Here is a 24,914-nt window from a genome sequence, read left to right on the forward strand (position 1 = left end):
CTTGCATGTAAACTTTAACGTTGACCAAAACATGACCTTTGAACTTACCATGTGACCTCTGACTGCAGCATAACATGCAGGTACTCCAAATCCATCTGCCATCCAAGTTTGGTTGAAAAGTGACTTACGGTTGCAGAGTTAGGTGTCATAAAAGAGTCTTGCATGTAAACTTTATTTATTTAAAGATAAATTCCAGTTCTGGTAACGATCTCAAAATGACTTTTTACCACCCAAGTGTCGGTTTGTATGAATAAAAAATGTGTGCCAAAGGATTCTGGAAGAAATTGTGTTATTGCTTTGAAATAAGCAAAATAAGCGTGGATTCGGTCACTTCCGTCGGGTCTTTATTCCAGCAATAATAATACACTGTCCCACGTGTGCCTATCTGTGTTGGCGATCTTCAGTGCGAACACGTTTCAGCGTAGATTTCAAGATTTCACAAAGTTCAGTTTATGTAACTATACCAGATCTAGATCCTCGATGACATACTGGGGTCATTCCATCTGGATTCACCCAGTGGTTGCACCCGACCGTCTCAGAATTTGTTGTAATTTGGTATACATAAAATTCAACATGGCCCAAGCACAAAACAAAAAAAATTAGTCCAATCGGTCCGTCGGTTCTCGTGCTACGGCCCGCCCTTTTCTCCTTGTTTTGACAAAAATGGGCGTGACCTTCAACTTTCAATGGCCACTGCGTCGTTACGTGTTGACCAATTTTCATGAAACTGGTACCATTTGATAGGAAATTCAGAGAGGAATCCAAAACATGCATCGAATAATGTATTGGAGCAATTTATAAGGTCATGACCTTTGACCTTAACTTTGACCTTGAGTTTGACCCCCGGACAAATAATTTTTTAACTTGATTTTCGTATATGTTAATTATTGGTATGATATTGACAAAATATGTTAAAATCAATGATGATATTTTATTTCTTCACCTTTAAAAACTCTTCCAAAGATACCATGAAATTTCACTGTAGTCCCACACACTGATATTCATGTTAGTAAAGTGTTTACCAGTTACATGATTTCTTCCAATCTTTAAGTTACAGTATGCAAGCACATGAAAAGAAATTAAGCTTAATCAGTTCACAAATAAAAGATTAAACCTTTAAGCTCATGAATAGGTATCTGTTTAGGCATTTTGATGTTCATCAATATATATTCATTTTGATGTTCGGCAATATATATCATATATATTCATGGTAGTAAAGTCTTCACTTTTATCATCAAAATATATACATGTATATATATGTATATGATATATATTGCTGAATCATAAAATGCCTAAACAGATACCTATTCATGAGCATAAATGTTTAATCTTTTATTTGTAAACTGATTAAGCTTAATTTCTTTTCATGTGTTTGCATGCTGTAACTGAAGATTGGAAGAAATCATGTAACTGGTAAACACTTTACTAACATGAATATCAGTGTGTGGGACTACAGTGAAATTTCATGGTATCTTTGGAAGAGTTTTTAAAGGTGAAGAAATAAAATATCGTCATTGATTTTAACATATTTTGTCAATATCATACCAATAATTAACATATACGAAAATCAAGTTAAAAAATTATTTGTCCGGGGGTCAAACTCAAGGTCAAAGTTAAGGTCAAAGGTCATGACCTTATAAATTGCTCCAATACATTATTCGATGCATGTTTTGGATTCCTCTCTGAATTTCCTATCAAATGGTACCAGTTTCATGAAAATTGGTCAACACGTAACGACGCAGTGGCCATTGAAAGTTGAAGGTCACGCCCATTTTTGTCAAAACAAGGAGAAAAGGGCGGGCCGTAGCGCGAGAACCGACGGACCGATTGGACTAATTTTTTTTGTTTTGTGCTTGGGCCATGTTGAATTTTATGTATACCAAATTACAACAAATTCTGAGACGGTCGGGTGCATAATTGCATATTCATTGGGTGAATTGGCATGGAATGACCCACTGACAATTAAGCCTGGTTTTACAGACTTTCTCATGAAATCTGTGTTTACTGCAACTACTGGCATTTCTCTTTAACATTGATCTGAAAATGACCTTTGACCTTACCAAGTGACCTCTGACTGCAGCATAATATGCAGATTCCCAAGTCCATCTACCATCCAAGTTTAGTTGAAAAGTGACTTACTGTTGCGGAGTTAGGTGTCATAAGAGTCTTGCATGTAAACTTTATATTAATGTTGACCTGAAAATGACCTTTGACCTTACCATGTGACCTCCGCCCACACCAGAATCGATAGGCGGCTTTGCTATACCATATTCAACCTTCATGCCAAATTTGAAGATGATCGGAGAAGAAATGCAGCTGCTAGAGCGCTCACAAGGAAATCTCTGCGGCGGCGGACGCGGCGCGACGAGGCCAAATCCATAGTATCCTCTGAACTCTGTTCGCGGGATACAATAAAATAACATAGGAAACTGATTATATTTTGGCAATTTTCTTTATAAATATTTGTCGGAAAACTTACAATTTGTATTTTCACCAAAACTTAGCACTCTAGTAGCTATACAAAGTGAGCTACATGTATATGCCTTTAGACATACACAAAAACAAATATTAAAGGAAATTTCATACTTATATTTGCACAAATAATTAATGAAAAATATAATTATAAACAACTATTTTTACGGTCTTGTTTACATCCCCCTCTTCACGCAAGCAAATTTCTGTGGCAACCGCGGAATCAGCGACCAAGATCTGAAGGGGGGGTCCAAACTTAACCCCCCCCCACTATATCCTGGTCTGAAGTAGCCCAGTTAAATTAGGGTTAATCTAAAATGACTCTGTGGGAAGATGCATTATTTTGTTTCAGCGGAATAAAGGAAATTTTAAATTTGAACCCTATCACATGGTGAAATCATGGATTACATAATTCTGACGAACACAAACCAGGATAAGTTCTCAGTGAATTAAGTTTTGAGGATGATGTGAAATTGGAGAATCAAATCAATGATCTTAAATGACCTTTGAATTTGGTCATGTGACCTGAGACTCGCATGAGATGTTCAATGATACTTGATGACTCTTATGTCCAAGTTTTATGAACTAGACCAATATACATGTACTTACAGAGTTATGATTGTAATTCAACAAATACCTCCAACATGGCCAAAGTCCACTGACCTTTGACCTTGGTCATGTGACCTGAAACTCGCACAAGATGTTCAGTGATACTTTATTACTCTTATGTCTAAGTTTCATGAATCAGATCCATAAACTTTCAAAGTTATGATGGTAATTCAACAGATACCTCCGATTTGGCCAAAGTTCATTGACCCTAAATGACCTTTGACCTTGGTCATGTGATGTGAAACTCGATTAAGATGTTCAGTAATACTTGATTAACCTCATGGCCAAGTTTCATGAACTAGGTCCATATCCTTTCTAAGTTATGCTGTCATTTCAAAAACTTAACCTTCGGTTACGATTTGATGTTGATGCCGCCGCCGCTACCGTCGCCTCCGCAAAAGCGGCGCCTATAGTCTCACTCTGCTATGCAGGTGAGACATAAAAGAGAGAAAGGATGTACAGTGATTAGAGTAAGTAAATGTAAACATATTGTCTATCATATGACTCATATTGACTTTTAAAGTTGCATTAAAATGAATTTAGCCACTCAGTAAAAAGAATAAGATCTATTTGAGAGGCATCTCAAATAATTTAATCAGAATAGTCAGGTAGATATGACCAAGATTATTGCATGACCGTTAAATTGGGTATGACTGCGATTTTTATGCTGAAAGTTTTAGTATGGGGTGTCTACAACATGAATCCAATGGGTTCCACCTGGCCATCCTTGGGCATTTTCTTTATTGATGTCATAGGCCACACCCACTTTTTCACATACCTCTTAAATATTTTAAGGAATAAACATGTTATGTTCAGTATCAAATTAAAGCCAATGAAAAATTGAATGTAAACATAATGGATTACTAGACATTTAAATCATGAATAGGTCAGTTGAAAGTCATTTAAGGTCATAAAAGGACAAATTTTGCCTTACAAATATAAATACATATAATGTGGAACATATCTTGCTTTAAATACAAACAAGTAAGATATTATGTAAATTTATTCGCAAAGGTTAAACTGAGGGTGCGCATATTAAAATCCGACCAGTGCTACTTTGCCATCTGGAGGAATTTCATTATTGTGACGTCATAAACCACACCAGTTTTCAATATTTAGCAGAATAAACATATCATAGTTTGAAATCCAATTAAATCAAATTCAAAATAAAATCTATAAATATGAATTACTAAGGCATGTAAAACTTTTCCAGGGCAATTAAAGGTCATTTTAATGTTATGAAAGGTCAAACTGGGCCACAAATGTAATTATTGCAACATATAATGTGGAAAATCTTATGTTTGGTTGAGGGTGTGTATATTGAGGATGTGACGGGTTCTACCTCGCCACCCTTTGGCAATTTCTATTTTCTGATGTCAGAAACCACGCCCACTTTTCACATAGGCCTTTAAGTGATTACGACAGAATGTGACACTTTATAGAAGAAACATATCATGCTTGTTAACTAATTTAAGCTTGTGGCAAGTAAAATGCATGTCAGGCAATGTAACAAGACTTTAATCAAAAGATGTAACATAAGTTTGGTATCATATCACCCATTTTCCTCTATGAAAGAAAACTGCAGTGCTTTTTTTCCCTTTTCTTTACTGAATATTATCTACTATCAAGGACACAGCTACTTATTCACAAAAGAAAACACTCATATGATATAAAATACTATGCGCATTGACCTATTAAACATGACCTTTGACCATGATGATGTGACCTAAGACATGTGCAAAACAATCATTCATACTTGATTACCTTATGTCTATGTTTCACGAACTACATGTGTAGATCCATAAACTTTCTAAGTTATGATGCCAATTCAACAAATACCCCCAACGACTAAAATTCATTGACCCTAAATGACCTTTAATTTTGGTCATGTGACTAGAAACAGCACAAGGTATTCAGGGATAAATGGTTTCTTGTACATGTATGTCCCAAGTTTCATGAATTATATCTATAAACTTTAAACTTATGATGACAATTCCACAAATATCCCCAACATTAATAAGTTTGTTGACCCTTGACCTAGACCATGTGACCTGAAACTCACATAGGATGTTCCAGGATTGCTCTTATGTCTATGTTTCATGAACTAGATCCATAAAATGTCAAAGTTATGATGACAATTCCACAAATACCCCCAAAATGGTCAAAGTTTGTGGACCCTAAGAGACCTTTGACAATGGACATGTGACTTGAAACTCAGGCAGGATGTTCAGTAATACTTGATAACCCTTATATCACAGTTTCATGAACTAAGTCAATATACTTTTTAAGTTATGGTGACATTAAAAAACTTAACCTTGGTTAAAATTTCCATGCTGACGACGCTGCCGTAAAAAAAACGGCGCCTATAGTCTTGCTCTAATATGCAGACGAGACAAAAAACAAGCACGATATTTCACTAAATTTGACAAAGTAATCCAGATGTCACCCAAATGCCTAATAGATCGCTCTGGAAATCATGTCAAGGTAAATTTTTAAAAGGAACAATTAAAAACAAAATATCACCATATGACAACTCAATACATATCATACATGAATTTAATTAATTTCAATTTCAAAATAACCAAAAATCATTCTTTAGAAACACAATTTCAAAGTATGTTTGGTCTTTCGAAATATTTCAAAAAATCTTGGGAGAAAATTTTAATTTTAATTTGTATGGATGAACAGTATAAATTAGCACTAAAATTCCAAGTATATACGCGTCGTCTTTCCTACTTTATAAATAATCCCTGTATTGTATTGGGCCTAATCCATGACTCAACAGAGCTGGTAGCCATATTGTGTGGCAACAAAGCTTCTTACACCATGCTCTAAAAAAATTTAGCAGACGATGCATTGTGCTTGGAATAACCGGAAGTGAGACAATAGTCAAGTCAAGCTCCCATGAACTACTCGTGCGTGCTGCAATGCGTGCGACCCGTTTTGTACATGTACATTTATAAACCAATGGAGAAGTAAAAAGAAATCCAAAGTCAGATAAAAGGTCGCATTTTTATCTTGAAATTTTGTGCTTCTAATATTCATGCTTTTCAAACACATTGCGTCAATTGAAAGATGATTCTACTCTGCGAGTTTTATGTACAAAATTTTTTGGTTTGCTTACTTTGAAGAAAAATACAAGTGATTCAAAATCAAGCTACCCACAAATTTTAACAAAGTTGTCAAAACACAAAACGGCTTCGTCAGAGGTGAGTGAATTCAGAAATACGGCGCTGCACCTAAGGGTTAAACATTCAAATGCTCATTTTTTTAAAAACTTTGTTTGTTTCTTTGATATTTATATGTTTCAATGCAAATTAATTTCCCAGGATTTAAACTCTCATTCTCCTTTAGATGTAACAGCATTGATGATACACTCGCATTCTGTAAACTACACCAAAATTTGCTTTATGTAGAATTTTTAGTGCAGAAATAATTTGTACATTACAATATAGGAACTTTGTACATCCTGTACACGCTATTGGCATTCTTTACACTAACCTCAAACTAACAAGGTCATTAGACAATAGAATTGCACCTCTCATACAAGTACGATACACAGTGAATAGTGGGACTGATCAGCAATGTTTTCAAAGTGACTTTTGTTCCAAATAAAACTTTTCATTTCATTGTCAATGCTATCAAGGCAGAGCAGGCCTACTGCATAGTTCTATCTAAAAGTTTTGGCTTAAACAGTGTTGTCACTCATAGGGTGCTCTAGATGCAGTCTAATACCCCTTTCATAAACCCCATTAAAATGAATTAGGCGGCTAATAGCAGCATAATTTGGTCGTAAAATTGGAGGAGGACAAGAGTTATCCGCATTACTCTGATGCTGCTATTATCCGCATAATAGCAGCATCGGGACAAGATTTTGAGTTTATGAACGCATTTCCAAATAATGCGGATAATTGCCATGGTGCGGTCACAAGGTCACCCTTTTCCAACACAACCGCATCGGAGGGGGCGTGTCCAGTTGTCATGGCGATTATCCGCCTTTTTCAGGACAGGCGCTCGTAAAAATAATGCGGCTTATTTTCGGAGTTTATGAACGCAATTTTTATTGAATTATCCGCATTACTCTTAGGCGGCTAATTGGAGGATAGGTTTATGAAAAGGGTATAAAAAAGAGGGGGTATATTCAGATCAAAAGGAAAAAATAAAAATTGTAAGCATCATTGACCAAATATTTTGTACTAATATAAATTACTGACTGAAATTAAAACACGTAAAAGTTAGATGAATAATTTTGGTTTAAAGGTTAATTCTACCCCAGAAAAATGTTGATTTAAATCATTAGAGAAAAATCAAACATAACGCTGAAAATTTCATCAAAACTGGATGTAAAATGAGAAAGTTATGCCATTCTAAAGTTTGACTTATTTTTCACAAAACAGTGATATGCACAACAGTGACATGTGATGGTTGATGATGTCTCTCACTATTTCTTTTGTTTTCCATTGTTTGAATTGTACAATATTTCATTTTTTACAGAATAAGGACCGACTTGACTGAACCATATATTATTAAACAATGATAATTCCACATGTTCATGAAGGAATTAATTGTTGTTTCACTTGACAATGAGGAGAAAATTATAATTATGTACATAACTGTTTTTTTTAATTAAGCGAAAGTTTAAAATGTCATAACGTTCTTATTTTACATCCAATTAGATGATATTTTCAGTGTTATGCTTGTTAGATATTTCTCATTTTATTCCAATCAACTTTTTGTTGGGTGGACTTGTCCTTCAAATAACATCATTCTGTGTAGGCCCTATTATTGCTCCATGCAGTGCATTTATTAATCAAAATTACTTGTCTACATGAAGGCCAATTATCCAATGAGTTCTAACAACATTGTGACTTTATTTTTATTAGAAACAAGGTGGTTCACAAACCACAGAGCAGCACACTGAAATTTATCCTCTTACATATATATGTGCACTATACTTTCAAAGTACTGCTATTCATAAACTTGAGCCAGAAATATTTTACAACTAGAAACCCAACAAGAAGCCTTACAGAGTAATGTTTGCACAGCCATTCCAATATTTTATTAAACATTCACCAAATGAACATGCAGAAAACAAGATCAGAAGTCCACATCTTGGTGGAAATCTAAAACGGACTATTTCCTACAAGCCTTCGACTCATTCGATGAAGGGTATGACTCATTAATCTCACAATCCCACAACACTATGTTCTATACACTGAGCACTACTAATACCACATTGAATTTCAGTCTGTGTTTATCACACAACACATGTATTATGATCAGACTTCAATAACTTTACCTTCACCTTGATGATCACTTGGTTTCAATAAAGCAGGAAATTTACAAATTAATACTGGTGGAGATTTGATGAAAACCGATCAAAATGAGATAGTTATAAATTTTGAAATTTGTGAATACTTCAATTAAAATATGCAAGCTGTTGTCCAATATTTACAGTAAAAACAGAAAATCTCTTTTTATAATGATTAATGACCATCAAAAGTAGTTTTCTCACGAAAGTGGATTTATAATATGTCGCATGATACAATGATTTTCTTTTCTTGAAAGCAGCTATGTCGGGAAAAGTTGTTAGACCTACACATAATCTGAATGCAGATAGAATTACACCAAATAAGCAAGAAACAAAATCCATAGTCCAAAGGCAAAGCTGTAGATTTCATCATCATCAAGCTTGCAGGAAAAAACATATATTTCCATGCAAAAGAAATGACGAAAATGAAAAGAATTATCTGAAAAGCAGAAAAAAATTCTGACTACTATCCCATGGAATTGCAATGCTTCTAACACAACATAATGTCACGGTCTTGAGGCCAATAACGTCGTAGATGTTGGATATATACCTGATTACTCTTCCAAAGGTTCATGAGAAAGATCCTTATACTTTCTAAGTAATGATGATATTTCATAACCTTAAACTTGGTTATGATTTTGATGTTGATTTCACAACATGGTCTACATGTAAGTCCATTGACCCCAAATGACGTTGGACCTTGATCATGACCAGAAATTTGGGTAGAATGTTTAGTGATACTTGATTACCTGTACTGTACATGTATACTGTATGCAAGGCTCGACATTAGCGGTAGAAATTCACCTCGGGCAACCATTTTTGAAAAAATTTTAAGTTTTGGTGGCCTGAATTGGGCAACCAATAATTTTCAAAGTAGCGCAATTTTCTCAGATTTTGCAATCAAATTTCAACTTTCTACAGTTCAAATTGCAAGCCAGTTCGTCATGCGCCCTTTTTGTTAATCTACGCACAAATACACACACACAAAGTTTGCATAGTCATGACAGTATGTAGGCCTACATGCCTACGGCTATAGCATACAGTAACTATTATCCAGCCAGCCGCGCCGGACTATTCAGACTAAGGGAGCTGCAATACGAAATGTTGCTGCTAAGAAATCTTCCACAGAACTTTGAAAATCTACGTCAAAGTCACATTTTACACCAATGAAATGCCCTTCTACAGTCCATATTACTAAAATCTGGTGTAACCTGATTATTTGCAAGCATTAAAAAGAGGAATTATGACCTCTCTTTTGACTCAAAAAGACCGATTTCCAAATGCATTAATACACATAAAACACATAGGTGAGTACATCACAGTCCCATGTGTTCATTTATGTTGATACTTGGTTTCTTCAAGGCTGTGTCTTTTCTAGCCAAAAATAACAGTTTCTTTCTTTTTTATTTATAAATGACTTTTTAAACCTCTCTTGAGGAAGTAAATACTTTGGGAAGGCATTGCATTGATATGAAATGTGAATTTTCCAGCATTTTGGCATATATAAGGAAGGACTTTTCTCACACTGTTTTTTCCAGATATAAATTGTTTTACTTCTTTTTTCTTTCATTTTTTTATAGCGGTCAAACCATTCAAACCCATTCCCATAGAATATGCCTGATTAAAGAATATGTTTCTACTGAAAATAATAATTTCCCCATTTTTTATGAATTTTGTTTATTGATTTTTTTTCATTTTCTTTTGTTTTTTCTCTAAATTTTTTCTTTTCTTTTTTTTCCTTTTTTCATGCTTTTTTTTCTTTCGTCATTTTCTTTCTTATGTTTTATTTCACTTATTTATTTCATCATTTTTGTTTTCTTTTTTAATATACTATTCTAAAAATGATTTTTGTTTGTTTCCCCTTTTATGCTTTCTAATTTTGCAGCATAATTTTCTGTGATTTTCTCCTGCTATAATATGCTGGGAAAAAAATGGATTGGGGCCTGCATAATCTAGGTTTTAGGATTCAAAAAGGAAGAAAGGAAAAAATCATTGTTTTGTACATCTCAGTTTGCTATGCACTATTTATTTATTTACTTTACAATTATGATTGTGTATCTATTAGGAGATTTTAAAAAAAGTCCACACAACCTGGGAACGATACAATTCTTTTATTCATTTTCAATCATTTCATATTTACAATGATAGAACAATTTATACATTACCACAAATCAATTAGCAAAGTAAAATAGCAGCAAACAAGATTTACATACAAGATATACAAACTGAAAGTAACTTAGTGGTAGTGGCTGCAGAATTAATATTTCAGAATTTTTAATGTTATTCTTTATATTTTTTGGGCCACCAAACTTTGATATCGGGCCACCCCAAAATATTATTTGAAGGTTTTGGTGGCCCGAACAGGCCACCACCTAAAAAAGTTAATGTGGAGCCTTGCTGTATGTATATCTAAGTTTCATGAACTAGGTCCACATACTTAAAAAATTTATGACATTTCTAAAACATAATGTTAGTTAATAAGATTTCAATGTTGATTCACTCAAGATGGTTAAATTCATTGAACCTAAATTACCTTTGACCTAAATCATGTGACTACAGTGTGTAGAAAGTCAGGCAGGATGTTAAGATTCATGACCTAGGTCCATAAATTTGACATATCACACCGAAATAAGAGGAAAGTTGCAGATTGAATCTCTTAGAAAATTGACAAACTAATAACATGGTCAAATGTTTGATGATTTTTTAATTTCATTTTCTGATTTCTCAATGTTTCATGTTTACTCTGTTAAAAATTAGTGAAATTGACAACGGGAAAGTGATTAAATAGTGTTTTTTTTCTCGGTCAGTTGCAACTTTTTCTGACACTCAGCACGCTAGACTTGATAGAATTTTGCTCCATACTAAGCTCCGCCCCGAGCAGTTGTTGATTGGCTATTCATTAACACGTTGAAGTGATCAGCGGCCAGGCTGTTCACTCGATCGATCAATAAGTCCAGGATACAGTTTCGGAAAGAAACATTGGAATAAATAGGTTTTTTAAAAAGCTTGCTTTTTGACAATAGTTAACAAATGGGATCAGGAGATGGAATAATAACTAATCTAGAGTATTTATATGTTTAGTTTACTTTATTTCCATAATTTCCATTATTCATATACAGACATTTACATGCTTGACATGAGCATAACATAATTATCTTGAGTTGAAATAAACGGTTCTTTTGACAGAAATTATACACAATAAGAATTTAAATCAGTGACAAATGGAGGGGCCTAAGTTGAAAGCAGAGCTTATGAGTTATAGGCCCCAATGGAAGGAGATAACAGGCCTCAAAATAATCGACGGCCATCGATGCCCCCATTACTGGCCGTCATGCCCTTCTTTTTGCTAAAAGTTACGGCCACTAAAAATGTGCCCTTTTTTATATGGCCGTGGTGCCCTTTTTTTCATAAATGTGCCCTTTTTCTGATATATAATGTGCCCCTTTTGAAAGTCTGCACCTTTTTTTCTGAGCGAGGAAAACTTTTCTCCGATCTCAAAAAGCATTCAATAACTTAGCTTTACCAGCGACGTCCAGTGCATGTATGCAGTCTAGTCCGAAGCCGCGCCGAACGATGAGCTAGCTATACACAGCTGGCCAGCTGCTAGCGTGCTTTACATATGCTATGTAAGCTGCAGCATAAGAATGGACGAGCGCGAGCTCCGTATGTGTACTACACAAATGTCGCGCGCGAGCTCCGTATGTGTACTACACAAATGTCGCGTGCGCTGTACTGTCCTGGCGAGCGCGCGCGATGCGTAAGTACAGTACTTTGAATGGGAGTGTTTCATAAAGCTGTTCGTCAGTTACGAACAACTTACAAACGACCGGTGATACTTTCTTGGGTGCTAATCAGATCACATTTTAATTACTTGGCATGCTATGAGGTAATTTGGATAAAGAATTAGATGAAATTAATTTACTTCTACCAGAGGTACTTCTACTTGATTTGTTAATATGTACATGTTACATGTTGGATGTCAAATTCAAGACTCAAAGCAATGCAATGATGTGTTATCCTGTCCTGAAGTGATTCTGAAGAATAATGAAACTTTCTTTTAAAACCTTATACAGTGAGTGTTGTCAGACTATTAAAGTTCATTTTTTCTTAAGTAAATAATGTGGTTTGGTAATGAATCTGATGTATAACACAGGGCTCCACACTAACCCATTTTTTCTACTGGTCCAACCTATTCATGTCGGACCAGTAGATACCCAGTTTTTCAAATTTTTACTGGTCCGAACCTAAAATCTACTGGTCCCAAAAAATAAATAAAACATTAAAAAAAGGCGCAAGTTTATTTGTCTAGCCTTTCGTTACCCCCCCCCCCCCATGAAATGAAGGAATGAAGGACAAAAAGAAAGCAAGACAGAAACGAAGAAGGAAAGAAAGAAAGAAAGAAAAGAAGGAAGGAAGGAAAAGAAAGAATAAGAGAAAGGAAGGAAAGGGAGGAAAAGAAAGAAAGAAAGAATAAAAAAGGAAGGAATGAAGGAAGTAAAAAAAGAAAAGGTAAAGAAAGGATAGATGTGAAGGAAGGAAAAAAGAAAGAACTAAAGAAGGAAAGGAATGAAGGAATAAAGAAGGAACAAAAATAAGAAAGAAAGAAAGAAAGGAAGAAAAGAAAAAAGAAATGAAGGAAAGAAATGAAGCAAGCAATACAGAAAGAAAGAACAAATCCAGAAAGTAGTAAAGGAAAGAAAGAAGCAATAAAAAAGAAAGGGTTAAAGGAGAGATGGAAAGAAGGACAAAAGAAAGAAAGAGAGGAAGGATTGAAAGAAGGAAGAAAGGAATTAAGGAAGATATAAAGGAAAGGTAAAATGATAGATAGAAGGAAAGAAATAAGTAAAGGAAGGAAGACGCAAGCAATATAAAAAAAGAAAAGGTAAAAGAATAGATGAAAGGAAGAAAAAAAGAAAGACTGAGAGACAAAGAAAAGAAAAAAGGGTAAATAAATGAGTGGAAGGAAGAAAGAAACAAAGAAAGTAACAAAGAATGAAGGAAAGAAAAGGGTAAAAGGAAGGAAAGAAAGGAAGAGATGAATATATAGATGGACTCAAGAATTAAAGAAAGAAAAATATCAAAAAGAAAGAAAGGAAGAAAGGAAGGAAAGAAGGAAAGAAGGAAGGAAGGAAAGAATAAAAGAAAGAAAGAAAGAAAGAAAGAGAGAAAAAAAGAAACAGAGAAAAATATTCTTTAAAAGGATAGAAAGAATGAAAGAACGAATTAAAGAAAAAAAAGGGAAAATAAAAAAGAAAGACAGTAACAAAACTAATTAGGGAAGAAACAAAGATTGAAAAGAAAGAAGGAAAGAAAGATAGGAAGAAAACAGAGGAAGAAAGCTAAAACTATCATCATAAATAATTTATCAATTTCTTTTTGGCTCAATTAAAATAGCTACGAAAGAAAGTCAGAAACCAAGTGTATCAACACACACATAAATGCATATGTGGGGCTAACTTGTATTCAGACGATATCACCCGAAACCCGATCTGTTTGAACCAAACAGAAGTGAAAATGTATCCTTTTACTGCTTACAAATGACAGAGTTACTCGAATTTTTAGGAAATATGGACATTATAAGAGCCTTTCATGAGTATGAACCGCGAATTTTGACAGTTCTGTGTGAGATTTCTGCCAGAGTTTAGCCAAGCTTCGTTCGCTCAGCCAGTAAAGAATTTACCACGTGAGTTGTGTGGCTGGCTAGCTTGCTACATAATGTACACTGTATCTGTGAATGACAGAATTTATCGGGGGGAATGGTTTGCAGTGAATTTGACCATTTCTAGAAAAGTTATTGGCCCAACAGTGGTTTTTATTACTGGTCATGTCGGACCCTTAAATCTTGCTATTTTTGGAAAAATTACTGGCTCGACAATGATATTTTTTACCGGTCATGTCGGACCAGTAAATCTTCTTATTTCTGAAAATCTACCGGCCTGACAGCGATTTTTACCGGTCTGGGACCGTCGGACCGCCGCTAGTGTCGAGCCCTGTACAACATCAACTATGGAAAGCCCCCCACGCCGCGAAACTGTAACACCTACAAATAATTTATTCATGCCCCTTAAAAAGTGGCCTTGGTGCCCCTCTGTATGGCCTTGGTGCCCTCTGCTGCCTGGCCTCAGTGAAAAGGTGCCCCTCAAAAAAGTGGCCTTGCCCCCCAAAAATCCTATTTCGAGGACTGAGATAAGATATAAGGATATATAGGTATTTAAAGGGGGGTATATAGTTATTTAAAGGGGGTATGGTGGTAAAATGGAGTTGCTGAAAGGTTTAGATATCTACTGCTGCCTGAACTGCATAATCATTCAGAGAAGTATGTTTAAGTTTACGTTTGAATATAAACAATTGGAGTCTGAAATGTCTTTGGATAGTCCGTTCCAGTACTTCGGTCCTGAGAAAGTAATTGTTTTCTGAGCAAAGGTTGTTCGAGTCAGTGGTAAATGATAACATGTACTTTGTCGAGTTGCGTATGAATAAAAAACATTTCTTTTAACAAATAATAAGGTGACAATGGATGGTAATTCATCTGTGGATAGCTGGAACATAAAAATTCCTAAATTATATCTATATAAGTCTGAGATTTTGAGAAGTTGATTTCCATAAAAGTAACGACTCGTATGGGAAAGGAAACCAGCATTACCAAAGGAATTCCAAGGCGCACGGCAGATGTGAATAATAATAGTACATGAAAAACTATGAAAAGCAAACTAGTACATGTGTTGTTAAGATTGGTTCGAGTTGTATATAAAATGGAGATTGTAACTGAATAGAAGGTGTTCAAGGGGGAATACCCATAGCCTGTAATACAAACAAGTGGAATGCCTCTGGCGGTCTCACCTGCATCACGCGATTCAATATAGCAGCAGTGCTGACTGCTACTATACACTACTATAACTCGCACAAGATGTTCAGTGATACTTGGTTACTCTTATTTCCACGTTTTATGAACTGGACCAATACATTTACAGAGATGATGGTAATTCAACAAATACCCCAACATGGCCAAAGTTCATTGACCTTACATGACCTTTGACCTTCTGACCTGAAACTCGCACAGGATGTTCAGTGATTCTTGATTACTCTTATGTCCACATTTCACAAGTCAGATCCATAAACTTTCAAAGTTATGATGGTAATTCAACAGATACCCCCATTATGGCCAAAGTTCATTGACCTCTGACTTTGGTCATGTGACCTAAAATGCGCATAAGATGTTCAGTGATACTTGAATACTGTAAACGCTGTTATTTTCGCGTGATTAATTTTTCGCGCTTGGCGGCTTCACAACATATTCGCGGGTTCTTAAATTCGCGCTGCACACTCCATAATCACAAAGTCACTTCCTTCTTGCCCATCTGTGAATGGTTTTAATAAAAATTTCAGCAACAAGATTGTACTCTCTGATCATAATTCTAGCTCTAGGTCGGCATACAGTTATTCAGCATTGTTTTGATCTATCGGGTAATCATGAGCTTTTGTGACATTTAGCGCAACTTTTCTTTGCTGAGTGGACATCGTGGAAGGCAAAACGGAGGCGCTGCTAGCTGCTGGCCTGGTATGGACGGCCGAGCACCGGGTAAGGATCGGGGGGATTACGGCTATTCAAAGTGCATGGGATCAATCAACAAACATGGGCGATCGACCCAACGTCTTCTCAAAAACTAGACAGATCTAAACACTCACCAATCAAACAGCAAAAGCAATTTATATTTCAACCAAAATCATATTTTAAATACCGATCTGCGACTGTTAAAAAATTGATCGCATTGCTTTGGAACAAATTATTGCTATGCATTATGAATTCGGAGCTCAAAATTGGTTGCGTGAATGCCGCCCTCTTTAGGTCAATTGTGTAATCTCTTTGCCAAAACGTTACACGCAATTAAACCGCAATTCAAAACTTGCATTAAAATAAATGCTCGTAAATTTGCGTGTTTTTAAATTCGCGCCCGCCGATCTTGCCGCGAAATACGCGAAAATTTCCACTTTTACAGTACTCTTATGTCCAAGTTTTATGAACTGGACCAAAATAATTTCAAAGTTATGATGGTAATTCAACAAATAATCCCAATTTGGCCAGAGTTCATTGACCCTAAATGACATTTGACCTTGATCATGTGACCTGAATCTTGCACAGGCTGATCAGTAATACTTGATTACTATTATGTCCAAGTTTCGTGAATCAGATAAGAAAAACCTGTCAAAGTTATAATGGTAATTCAACAGATATCCCCAATTCGGTCCAAGTTCATTGACCCTAAATGACCTTTGACATTGGTCATGTGAGGTGAAACTCATGCAGGATGTTCAGTGATACTTGATTAACCTTATGTCCAAGTTTCATGAACTAGGTCCATATATTTTCTAAATTATGATGACATTTCAAAAACTTAACCTCGGGTTAAGATTTTGATGTTGATTCCCCAACATGGTCTAAGTTCATTGACCCTAAATGACCTTTGACCTAGTTTCATGTGACATGAAACTCAGGCAGGATGTTCAGTAATACTTGATTAACCTTATGGCCAAATTTCATGAACTAGGTCCATATCCTTTCTAAGTTATGCTGTCATTTCAAAAACTTAATCTTAGGTTAAGATTTGGTGTTCTGCTATGCAGGTGAGACAAAAAAACCATGGCAAAAATACAGATGGGAGAATTTTAAGTAAGTTTGGCCGAGTGAGTTAACTTAAAGCTCATTCAGGCAGGCCTGAAAGAAAGACACCAACACTATGTTCATGTAGCTGACTATCAAGAGTGTCTGCAAAATTGATAGCTTTTTTCAGATTTTACAACTTTTATTGAGAGACCCTTTTTAGTGTCAAGATGTATATGGATGTAATACTGGACTTCATGTTCCACAGCCGCTACCCCCCCCCCCCCCCCCCCCGGCAAGCCAAGGCAGAAAGCGGTAAGACTTCCATATGTCCCCTCCACTAAAATTGAAAAAAAAAATGTGGAGGTTTATCAAGAATTATTTAACATATATCTTAAGGCCACCACACACCTTACAACCCGACTGGTCTACGACTGGCTTGTTACTGAGTGAGTAGAGATGAATCACAAGGTAGTCATAAGCCTCAACACTGCACACCTTGCGATCCGACTACCATGCTGTCTGTAACTCACGCATGTCAAATCCTTACAATTTTCTTTGAACGATCTGCGACTCTCAAGTTGACAAGAGCCGTGACGTCATATCTCCCCTCACTCAGTCGCAAGCCAGTCGTAGACCAGTCGGGTCGTAAGGTGTGTGGTGTCCTTAAGATATATAGAAAGGAAAAGTTGGATACATACCAAAATGGCTTTATTCCGTCAAAATCCTGAGTGTGTGTATTAATTCCCAATGGCATTGGTTTATTAAGTAAGAAAAATAAATGTCCAATACTCTTGGAGAGTAGACTAGTCGTATTATCAGTTGATAACCATTACAAAACCCATGGATTTCAATAATTCCTGCTAGCTCAGTAAGGAGACAGACTGGAGATGTCTCATTCTGCAGCAAGAGGTTCGAATCGAAGTTCCAATGAAACCATAAGTAAGAAAAAAAAAGAAATGAGAACGAAAGAAGGGGGTTTTGGAGAAGCATTTTTTTTAATTAGTGGAGGGGACATAAGGAAGTCTTTCCCGGAGTGCAGTGTCAGTGACCTGACCAGGCTAGTTTGCCGTTGTTGGTTAGATCAAACAGAATATTTTGTCTAAGGTGAATGAAGCTGACCTAGCCTTGAGGACTCTGTGATGATATTTTTAAATATTTTAACATATATACTTTCCATCACGGAGCCTTGAAACTCACCATACTTGCCTAAGCGGGACATATAAACAAAGATGGATTTCCCTAGGTTATGTAATGAAAGCTATAAATCACATAAATTTGTTTGATTTTACTTATCTATATACCAGGTACCTTTATACGTCTAATGTGAATGAAGGTACGAAAAACTGTTAGTATAAATATGAAAAATTAGGTTTCTTACCAGGCCGATCTCGTGTAGATCCCTCGATCCATTCATAAACATCACAAATGCAATAGGATGGACCCTTGAACTGCTTCATTATAACGTAACTTCGATAAGCGATGTTAAAAAATGCCATTTTGAAGAACAATTTACAGATAATCTTCTTCTCTATAAGTACAGGCCACCGTCTGACGTATTGTTGTTCTGTTGTGCAGGTGCAATGTATGTACAGTGTTTCAAATAATGGGTCTAAAATAAACTTAAAGGACAAGTCCACCTCAACAAAAACTTGATTTGAATAAAAAGAGAAAAATTCAACAAGCATAACACTGAAAAATTCATCAAAATCGGATGTAAAATAAGAAAGTTATGACATTTTAAAGTTTCGCTTCATTTCACAAAACAGTTATATGCACATCTCGGTCAGTATGCAAATGAGGGAACTGATGACATCACTCACTATTTCTTTTGTATTTTATTATATGAAATATGAAATATTTTGATTTTCTCATCATTGTCATGTGAAATGAAGTTTTATTCCTCCCTGAACACGTGGAATTCCATTATTTTAACATTTTGTGGTTCAGGCAAGGAGGTCCTAATCGTCAAAATTGTAAAAATTGAAATATTGTATAATTCAAACAATAAAAAACAAAAGAAATAGTGAGTGAGTGACATCATCGACTCTCTCATTTGGATGTAACTGGCTCGTTCATAGAACTATTTTGTTGAAAATAAGCGAAACTTTGAAATGTCATAACTTTCTTATTTTACATCCGATTTTGATGAAATTTTCAGCATTGTGCTTGTCTGATTTTTCTTTATTGATTCAAATCAACATTTTTCTGAGGTGGACTTGACCTTTAAAGAGTGTGCAGCTTAAAAGACATCCATAGAAAATTAACAGAGCTTGATTTTCTGTACCTCCCTTTTGAAACTTGGAAGAAAGATACATGAGACAGCGACCTGTGGAAGAGCATTCCATAGCCTGGTTTCGTCAGGAAAGTAGTTTTTTTGGGAAAGAGTTCCATATGCACCCCCCACCAAAAATAACAAAAGATTGTTGAGACTTCCGGTTCATTCAGTTCAGATTTTTCTATCATTTTTTTTACTGTTGCTTACCTTAGTTGGGACTCGAACTCACCTCGTTTTATCTGCAGTCAAGACCTTTCCCGCTATGCTAGCGAGAAGCGCTGATACCGGAAGGGGTATTTTAACAATTATCAGCTGATAGTTCGACTAGTCTCGACTCACAGACCCTTTACTGACTAAATAAACCGATGTCTACGGACAATTACACGCACTAGATCCTGCTCCAAATTTGACGGAATAAAGCCATATTTTGTTATGTATTTCCACTTCCCATCCATCATATATATTCCATATTAGGGCTAGATATATTATTCTGAACCTCTCCATGTTTTTATTTTCAATTTAAGTGGGGGTGCATATGGAACTCTTACCTTTTTTTGCAGTGTCTGTGTCCTAGCAAATGGTACTTGCAATTTCTGGTTATGACCTCTTTGAGAGGAATGAAGAGATGGGATCAGAGTAGCTTCGGGGATGGATATTAACAAGTTCAGATAATTATTATCATAATAATTATAATCAAGTTTCAAATTTTATTAATGGTTGAAAAATGATTTTTATCTATAAATTGTTCTTCAAAATGGCATTTTGTAACATCGGTTATAGAAGCTTTGTCATAACAAAGCTGTTCAAGCCTATTGTATTTGTGATGTTTACGAATAGATCGAGGGATCTAAACTAGCCTGGAGGCATTTGGGGAGTAAAGTTATCTACTCTATGTAGGGTTAGTCCCCTAACGCCTGGCGCTCGAATATATAGGCTCACAAGCACCAAGGGAAAAGGCAACTATAAAAATGCGCCAAACTGCTAGTTATGTTTAGAATCTGAGGTTAACACTTCTGTACATGAATAAAAATAGCGGTTGGCAACGTTTGGCAAAAAATGGATTGTTATGGTTACAAAATATCGCCAAAAGGCAATAAAAATAAAAGTAGAAGAGAGTTTACTCACATTTGTTGACATCGCCATCTTTGATCCTTTGTTAATGCAACCTAGTTACGTGACGTGTATAGAGGGCGGCAAAATCATGAGCGGTGCTAGATTAAAAAGTGCTAAAATGTCCCGCTTCAACCACTGAACTGAAAATACGTATTTCTAGTTCACTGGTTGAAGCGGCACATTTTAGCACTTTTTAATCTAGCACCGCTCATGATTTTGCCGCCCTCTATACAAAGATGGCGATGTCAACAGATGTGAGTAAACTCTCTTCTACTTTTATTTTTATATTGCCTTTTGGCGATATTTGTAACCGTAACTATCCATTTTTTGCCAAACACTGCCAACCGATATTTTTACCCATGTACAGAAGTGTTAACCTCAGATTCTAAACATAACTAGCAGTTTGGCGCATTTTTATAGTTGCCTTTTCCCTTGGTGCGTGGGAGCCTATATATTTGAGTGCCAGGCGTTAGGGGAGTAACCCTTCATAGAGTAGATAACTTTACTCCCCAGACGCCTCCAGCCTGGAGTCTAGGCTAATCTACACGTGATCAGTCTGGTAATAAACCTCTCATTTTTCAGATTTATACCAACAGTTTTTTCCTACATGTACCTCATAGCCATACGGGATATGCCATTTAGGCGCATGAAGCCTGGTGTAAATAGCTAGGTAAGATCAAACAAATTTACGTGATTTATATAGGCCTAGCTTTAGTTTAGTTTACTCAGATGTCGTAGGACTAAGCCTGTTCATCGATCAAACTAAAGTAGGTCTATTGCTGCTCTCCTTCAGACAAAAGTAGATGCGCTACTTTTTAATACGTTGGCGGGAGGGGTGGCAGGGGTATCGTATTCGTACACAGCAAAAAATTCCATGAAAACACAGTCAGGAGAATCGAAAATCACTCAAAATCATAGTATAGCCTAGACCAAAAGCTTCGGTCTCTGTTATGTTGGTTGTTCAGCTGAACTCCATTGGCTTCACTCACCAAATACAGAGACCGAAGTTCTAGTGCGATCTGTACAGGGGACTCAATGGCCATATGTTTATGTACTTAAGATCGGATAAAACGGGGAAGTGAATTTGCGTGACAGCCGAGGTAATTCACTGTTTTTGTTCCTTTTAACTTGATTTTTCTCTGTTTTTTGGCAATTAATGCCAAGAGGGAATATTAATTTGCATTTTGGTTGTGTTAACTTTCAAAATTTTTATTCATTAAAGACAAAAATTGAAGAGCCCAGACGGAGGGATTTTGCATTGCAAGTCCCCTAATGGTGGCTGCACGATAGCGAGCCGTCTGTGTACGAGAAATTTTAAAAAAATGTTAAAAAACTCCTCGAAACAGACGGCTACCAGCTGTCTAAGTATAGCCTAGGCAATCACGGCAATCTTCTATGCTTATCCAGCTTTAATCATGGATTTCCTAGGAAAATCAATTCTTGTTTCTATGTCCCGCTTAGGCAAGTATGGGGAGGGTTTACTTTCAAGGCTCTGTGATGAAAAAATATTTTTAAATATCATCACTGAGTCCTCAAGGATAAAGCTGACCCGCGCTGGATCGGGAACCGTCTCTGCGGTCCAGCCAGCGCCAGCTCGCTTACCTCGCGTCGTCTTATGTTCCTTACCCAACGGAGCATTACAGTCCGCACAGACATCATTGCCTGGTAGTTTCATGATCTCCAAAAGCTTTTTCTTATTCTTGTCGTTCATGGCTGCTGTTACGTTGACTCTAATTCTGGGAAGTCTTACTGCATGAATGGGCCAGTCTCAACTGCATAAATGCTGATCAAATTCAACGAGCTTTGTTAGGTTCGGTCTTACGTCTTGGCTCCAACTTTGTTTCTGAAATTTAGTGGTGCACATCACTTCCGGGTATAGAGAGCTAGAGATCAGTGCACACGACATTCAGTCAAGGCCGTATGGGTGTCACGCACGTAAAACATTCCCGATGTAGCCTGACTTGTGTGTTTAAAATGGTACTTTTAAGAAATTCATAAAAAATATACGTGAAATTGGAGGATCGAATGTATACGATTGTACGTATATATATATATATATATATATATACATATATATATATATATATATATATATGACCGGTGGCGTAACTACGGGGGGCATGGGGGGCACGTACCCTCCCCCCATCGGCTTGCCAAAAAAAACAAAAAACAGGGAATAGGAAAAAACACGGGAAAAAAAGAGGGTGAAAGGGAAGGAAACGTAGTGGGATCGAAAGAAGAAATTATTGTTCATTATAATGTTGTGCCCCCAAGCTTTGGAACGATCTCCCAGTGATAATCCGTGATTCTCCTTCTGTAGACACCTTCAAGATCAGACTCAAAACATATCTATTCAATGGACTGTAGTTCGATTCACTAATTCCATGTCACCCATCTGTTTTCTTTGTTTATTATAATGTCTTGCAATGTAATTTAACGTAATGTAATTTAATGTAATATTATGCAACGTAATGTGATATAATTCATTATACTCTTAATAATCCTTATACTTGTATTGCTTTAAGATATAAATGTTAAGCGCTTAGAAACTATTGTAATAAGCGCTATATAAATGTACATTATTATTATTATTATTATAATATAATTATGTAACGTTATATTACTTTAGTAAAAAATCATAACTTTATGAAACATAATTTGTTCAGGGCCTCTTCATTGCAGGGGCCGCAGAAGTGGGGGGGGGGGGCTGGGGGCTTCAGCCCCCCCCCCCCCACTTTTTTCAAAAACTGTGTACAAAAACGTAAAAATGACCATAGGATTGTGATTTTTTGCATGGTCAGTCCCCCCCCCCACTTTGAAAATTGTCTGTTTAACGAGATATATAATCCCGTTGTACTAAAACCTCCCATTTTCACTTCGAATTATTATTGTTTTATGAATTTGCATACATATGGTTCTTTTTCATGACTGCTTAAAGTGGTTGCCCTATTTCAAGGTCTCATATAAATACTTCCTGTCCGTGCTTACGTTCGCATTAGTGGATTGCTGAGATAATTATGTCTGCTCTTCATGAATTCCTAAAATCAGTCCTAATTAAACTGTAACTTTTTCTGATCTGATCTGATCATCAAACATTTTCAGCTTGATATGAGCTTCGCATCATTAGGTTAGCGAAATACGCATGGTCTTCGTGAATTCCTACAAACAAGCCTTGTAGAATTCCCCTCTTCAGTTCTGAATTAAGTAAATTTCCAGCCCGCGCTTCGCGCTCGCAATATTTGATTAGTGAGATGCATATGATAATCATGATTACAATGACTACAAAAAGTGCACATGCTTCATGTGTTTAGATGTAATTCTAGTAACATCAGCATGCACTTAGGCACTCGCATTAGATGACTGTGGTGATACATGTATACTCTTAATAGATTCCTAAAATATAGTCCTTTTATAGTTAAAATGTCCCTATTTGGGGTTAATATATACAAAAATTTCAGCTCGCGCCCGCATTGTTTGTTTAGCAAGAGATGTACGTATCATGATTAGAAAAATTTGCTTATAGTGTCCCTTTTTAGTTTTCTGAATATCAAACAATATCAGCTCACGCTTCGCGCTCGCATTATGTGATCAGTGAGATACATATCCGTTTAATGGCACTGTTCTTGAAATGTCGCTATTACTTTAGGTCTGTATACCTGGCAACTGAACGCGCTTCGCGTGCTCATTAAGTGACTCAAAATTTTTGCTGGTGCCCCCCCCCCATGCCGTGACCCACGGTACGCCACTGTGTATATCTGATATTCAATATCTGACCAGAAAAGGGCATTGTTGCCAGCTCATTTTAAAAATAAATCGCCATTTGTGAAGATAACTATGGTAGGATAAAATTCATCAACTGAAACGGTGAAATAGCCCTAATTCTTCCGCTAGTCAAAAATAGTTCCAAAGTCATTGATATATCTTCCCAGTTTGGGCAAAGGAAGTTCAGTAGTTACCATTTCTAGAATCAGTGTTAGATTTTCAATCATTTCTATATTCATATACAATCAGCAATATCAAATTGGAAAAAAATTGAATGGGTTGGGTCGAACGAATATATTTAGCCTTCTTGTTGTAATTAGGCTCATGGAACCTATATGGAACCTTTTTACAATTAGCTACCTTGTTATTCTTTCATATCTGTACACTCACACTAGCAAAACATGCATTGAAATGCCTTTTTCCTATGCAATGACCCCGGCATTTTAATGTGTTACTCACACATGTTATATTCACTATATGGATGTACACATATTATACCTGCATATAGCCCAACAGTGAATGTAATGGCAATAAAGGACCCTATTCTCCTTGTAATATAAAGGTGTAGTTATTTAATTTTTGTACTTATCAGGATACCAGAATTGCCCCCAACATAAGTACATGAGATAACCCCCCCCCCCAAAAAAAAAATGAGAACATACATTCGCAAATATGACCTTTTTATCAAAAACTTTCAAGGGCTATGGCCTATTAGAATCAGATGTAAGAAGGAATAGATACATAAATAGATAAGAGGGGGAGAGAGAAAG

General features: G+C 36.1%; 1 protein-coding gene across 3 annotated transcripts in view; it reads right to left on the reverse strand.

Moving 5' to 3' along the window:
- The window catches only part of LOC121422773 (arf-GAP with dual PH domain-containing protein 1-like), a 102,588-nt gene extending 80,314 nt beyond the window's left edge, over positions 1-22,274 (reverse strand). The window contains exon 1 of one of the 3 annotated variants that reach the window (XM_041617957.1): positions 22,009-22,274. In XM_041617957.1, coding sequence (XP_041473891.1) covers positions 22,009-22,093 — 85 coding nt within the window. In that variant the 5' untranslated portion in view covers positions 22,094-22,274. Of the gene's footprint in view, positions 1-48; positions 84-21,984 lie in introns of those variants that run through there. The other 2 variants (XM_041617956.1, XM_041617958.1) reach the window with 2 other exon arrangements.
- Between the last annotated feature and the right edge of the window lie 2,640 nt (positions 22,275-24,914).

This window comes from Lytechinus variegatus, chromosome 10, assembly GCF_018143015.1.
Source record: "Lytechinus variegatus isolate NC3 chromosome 10, Lvar_3.0, whole genome shotgun sequence".
NCBI classification, from domain to species: domain Eukaryota; kingdom Metazoa; phylum Echinodermata; class Echinoidea; order Temnopleuroida; family Toxopneustidae; genus Lytechinus; species Lytechinus variegatus.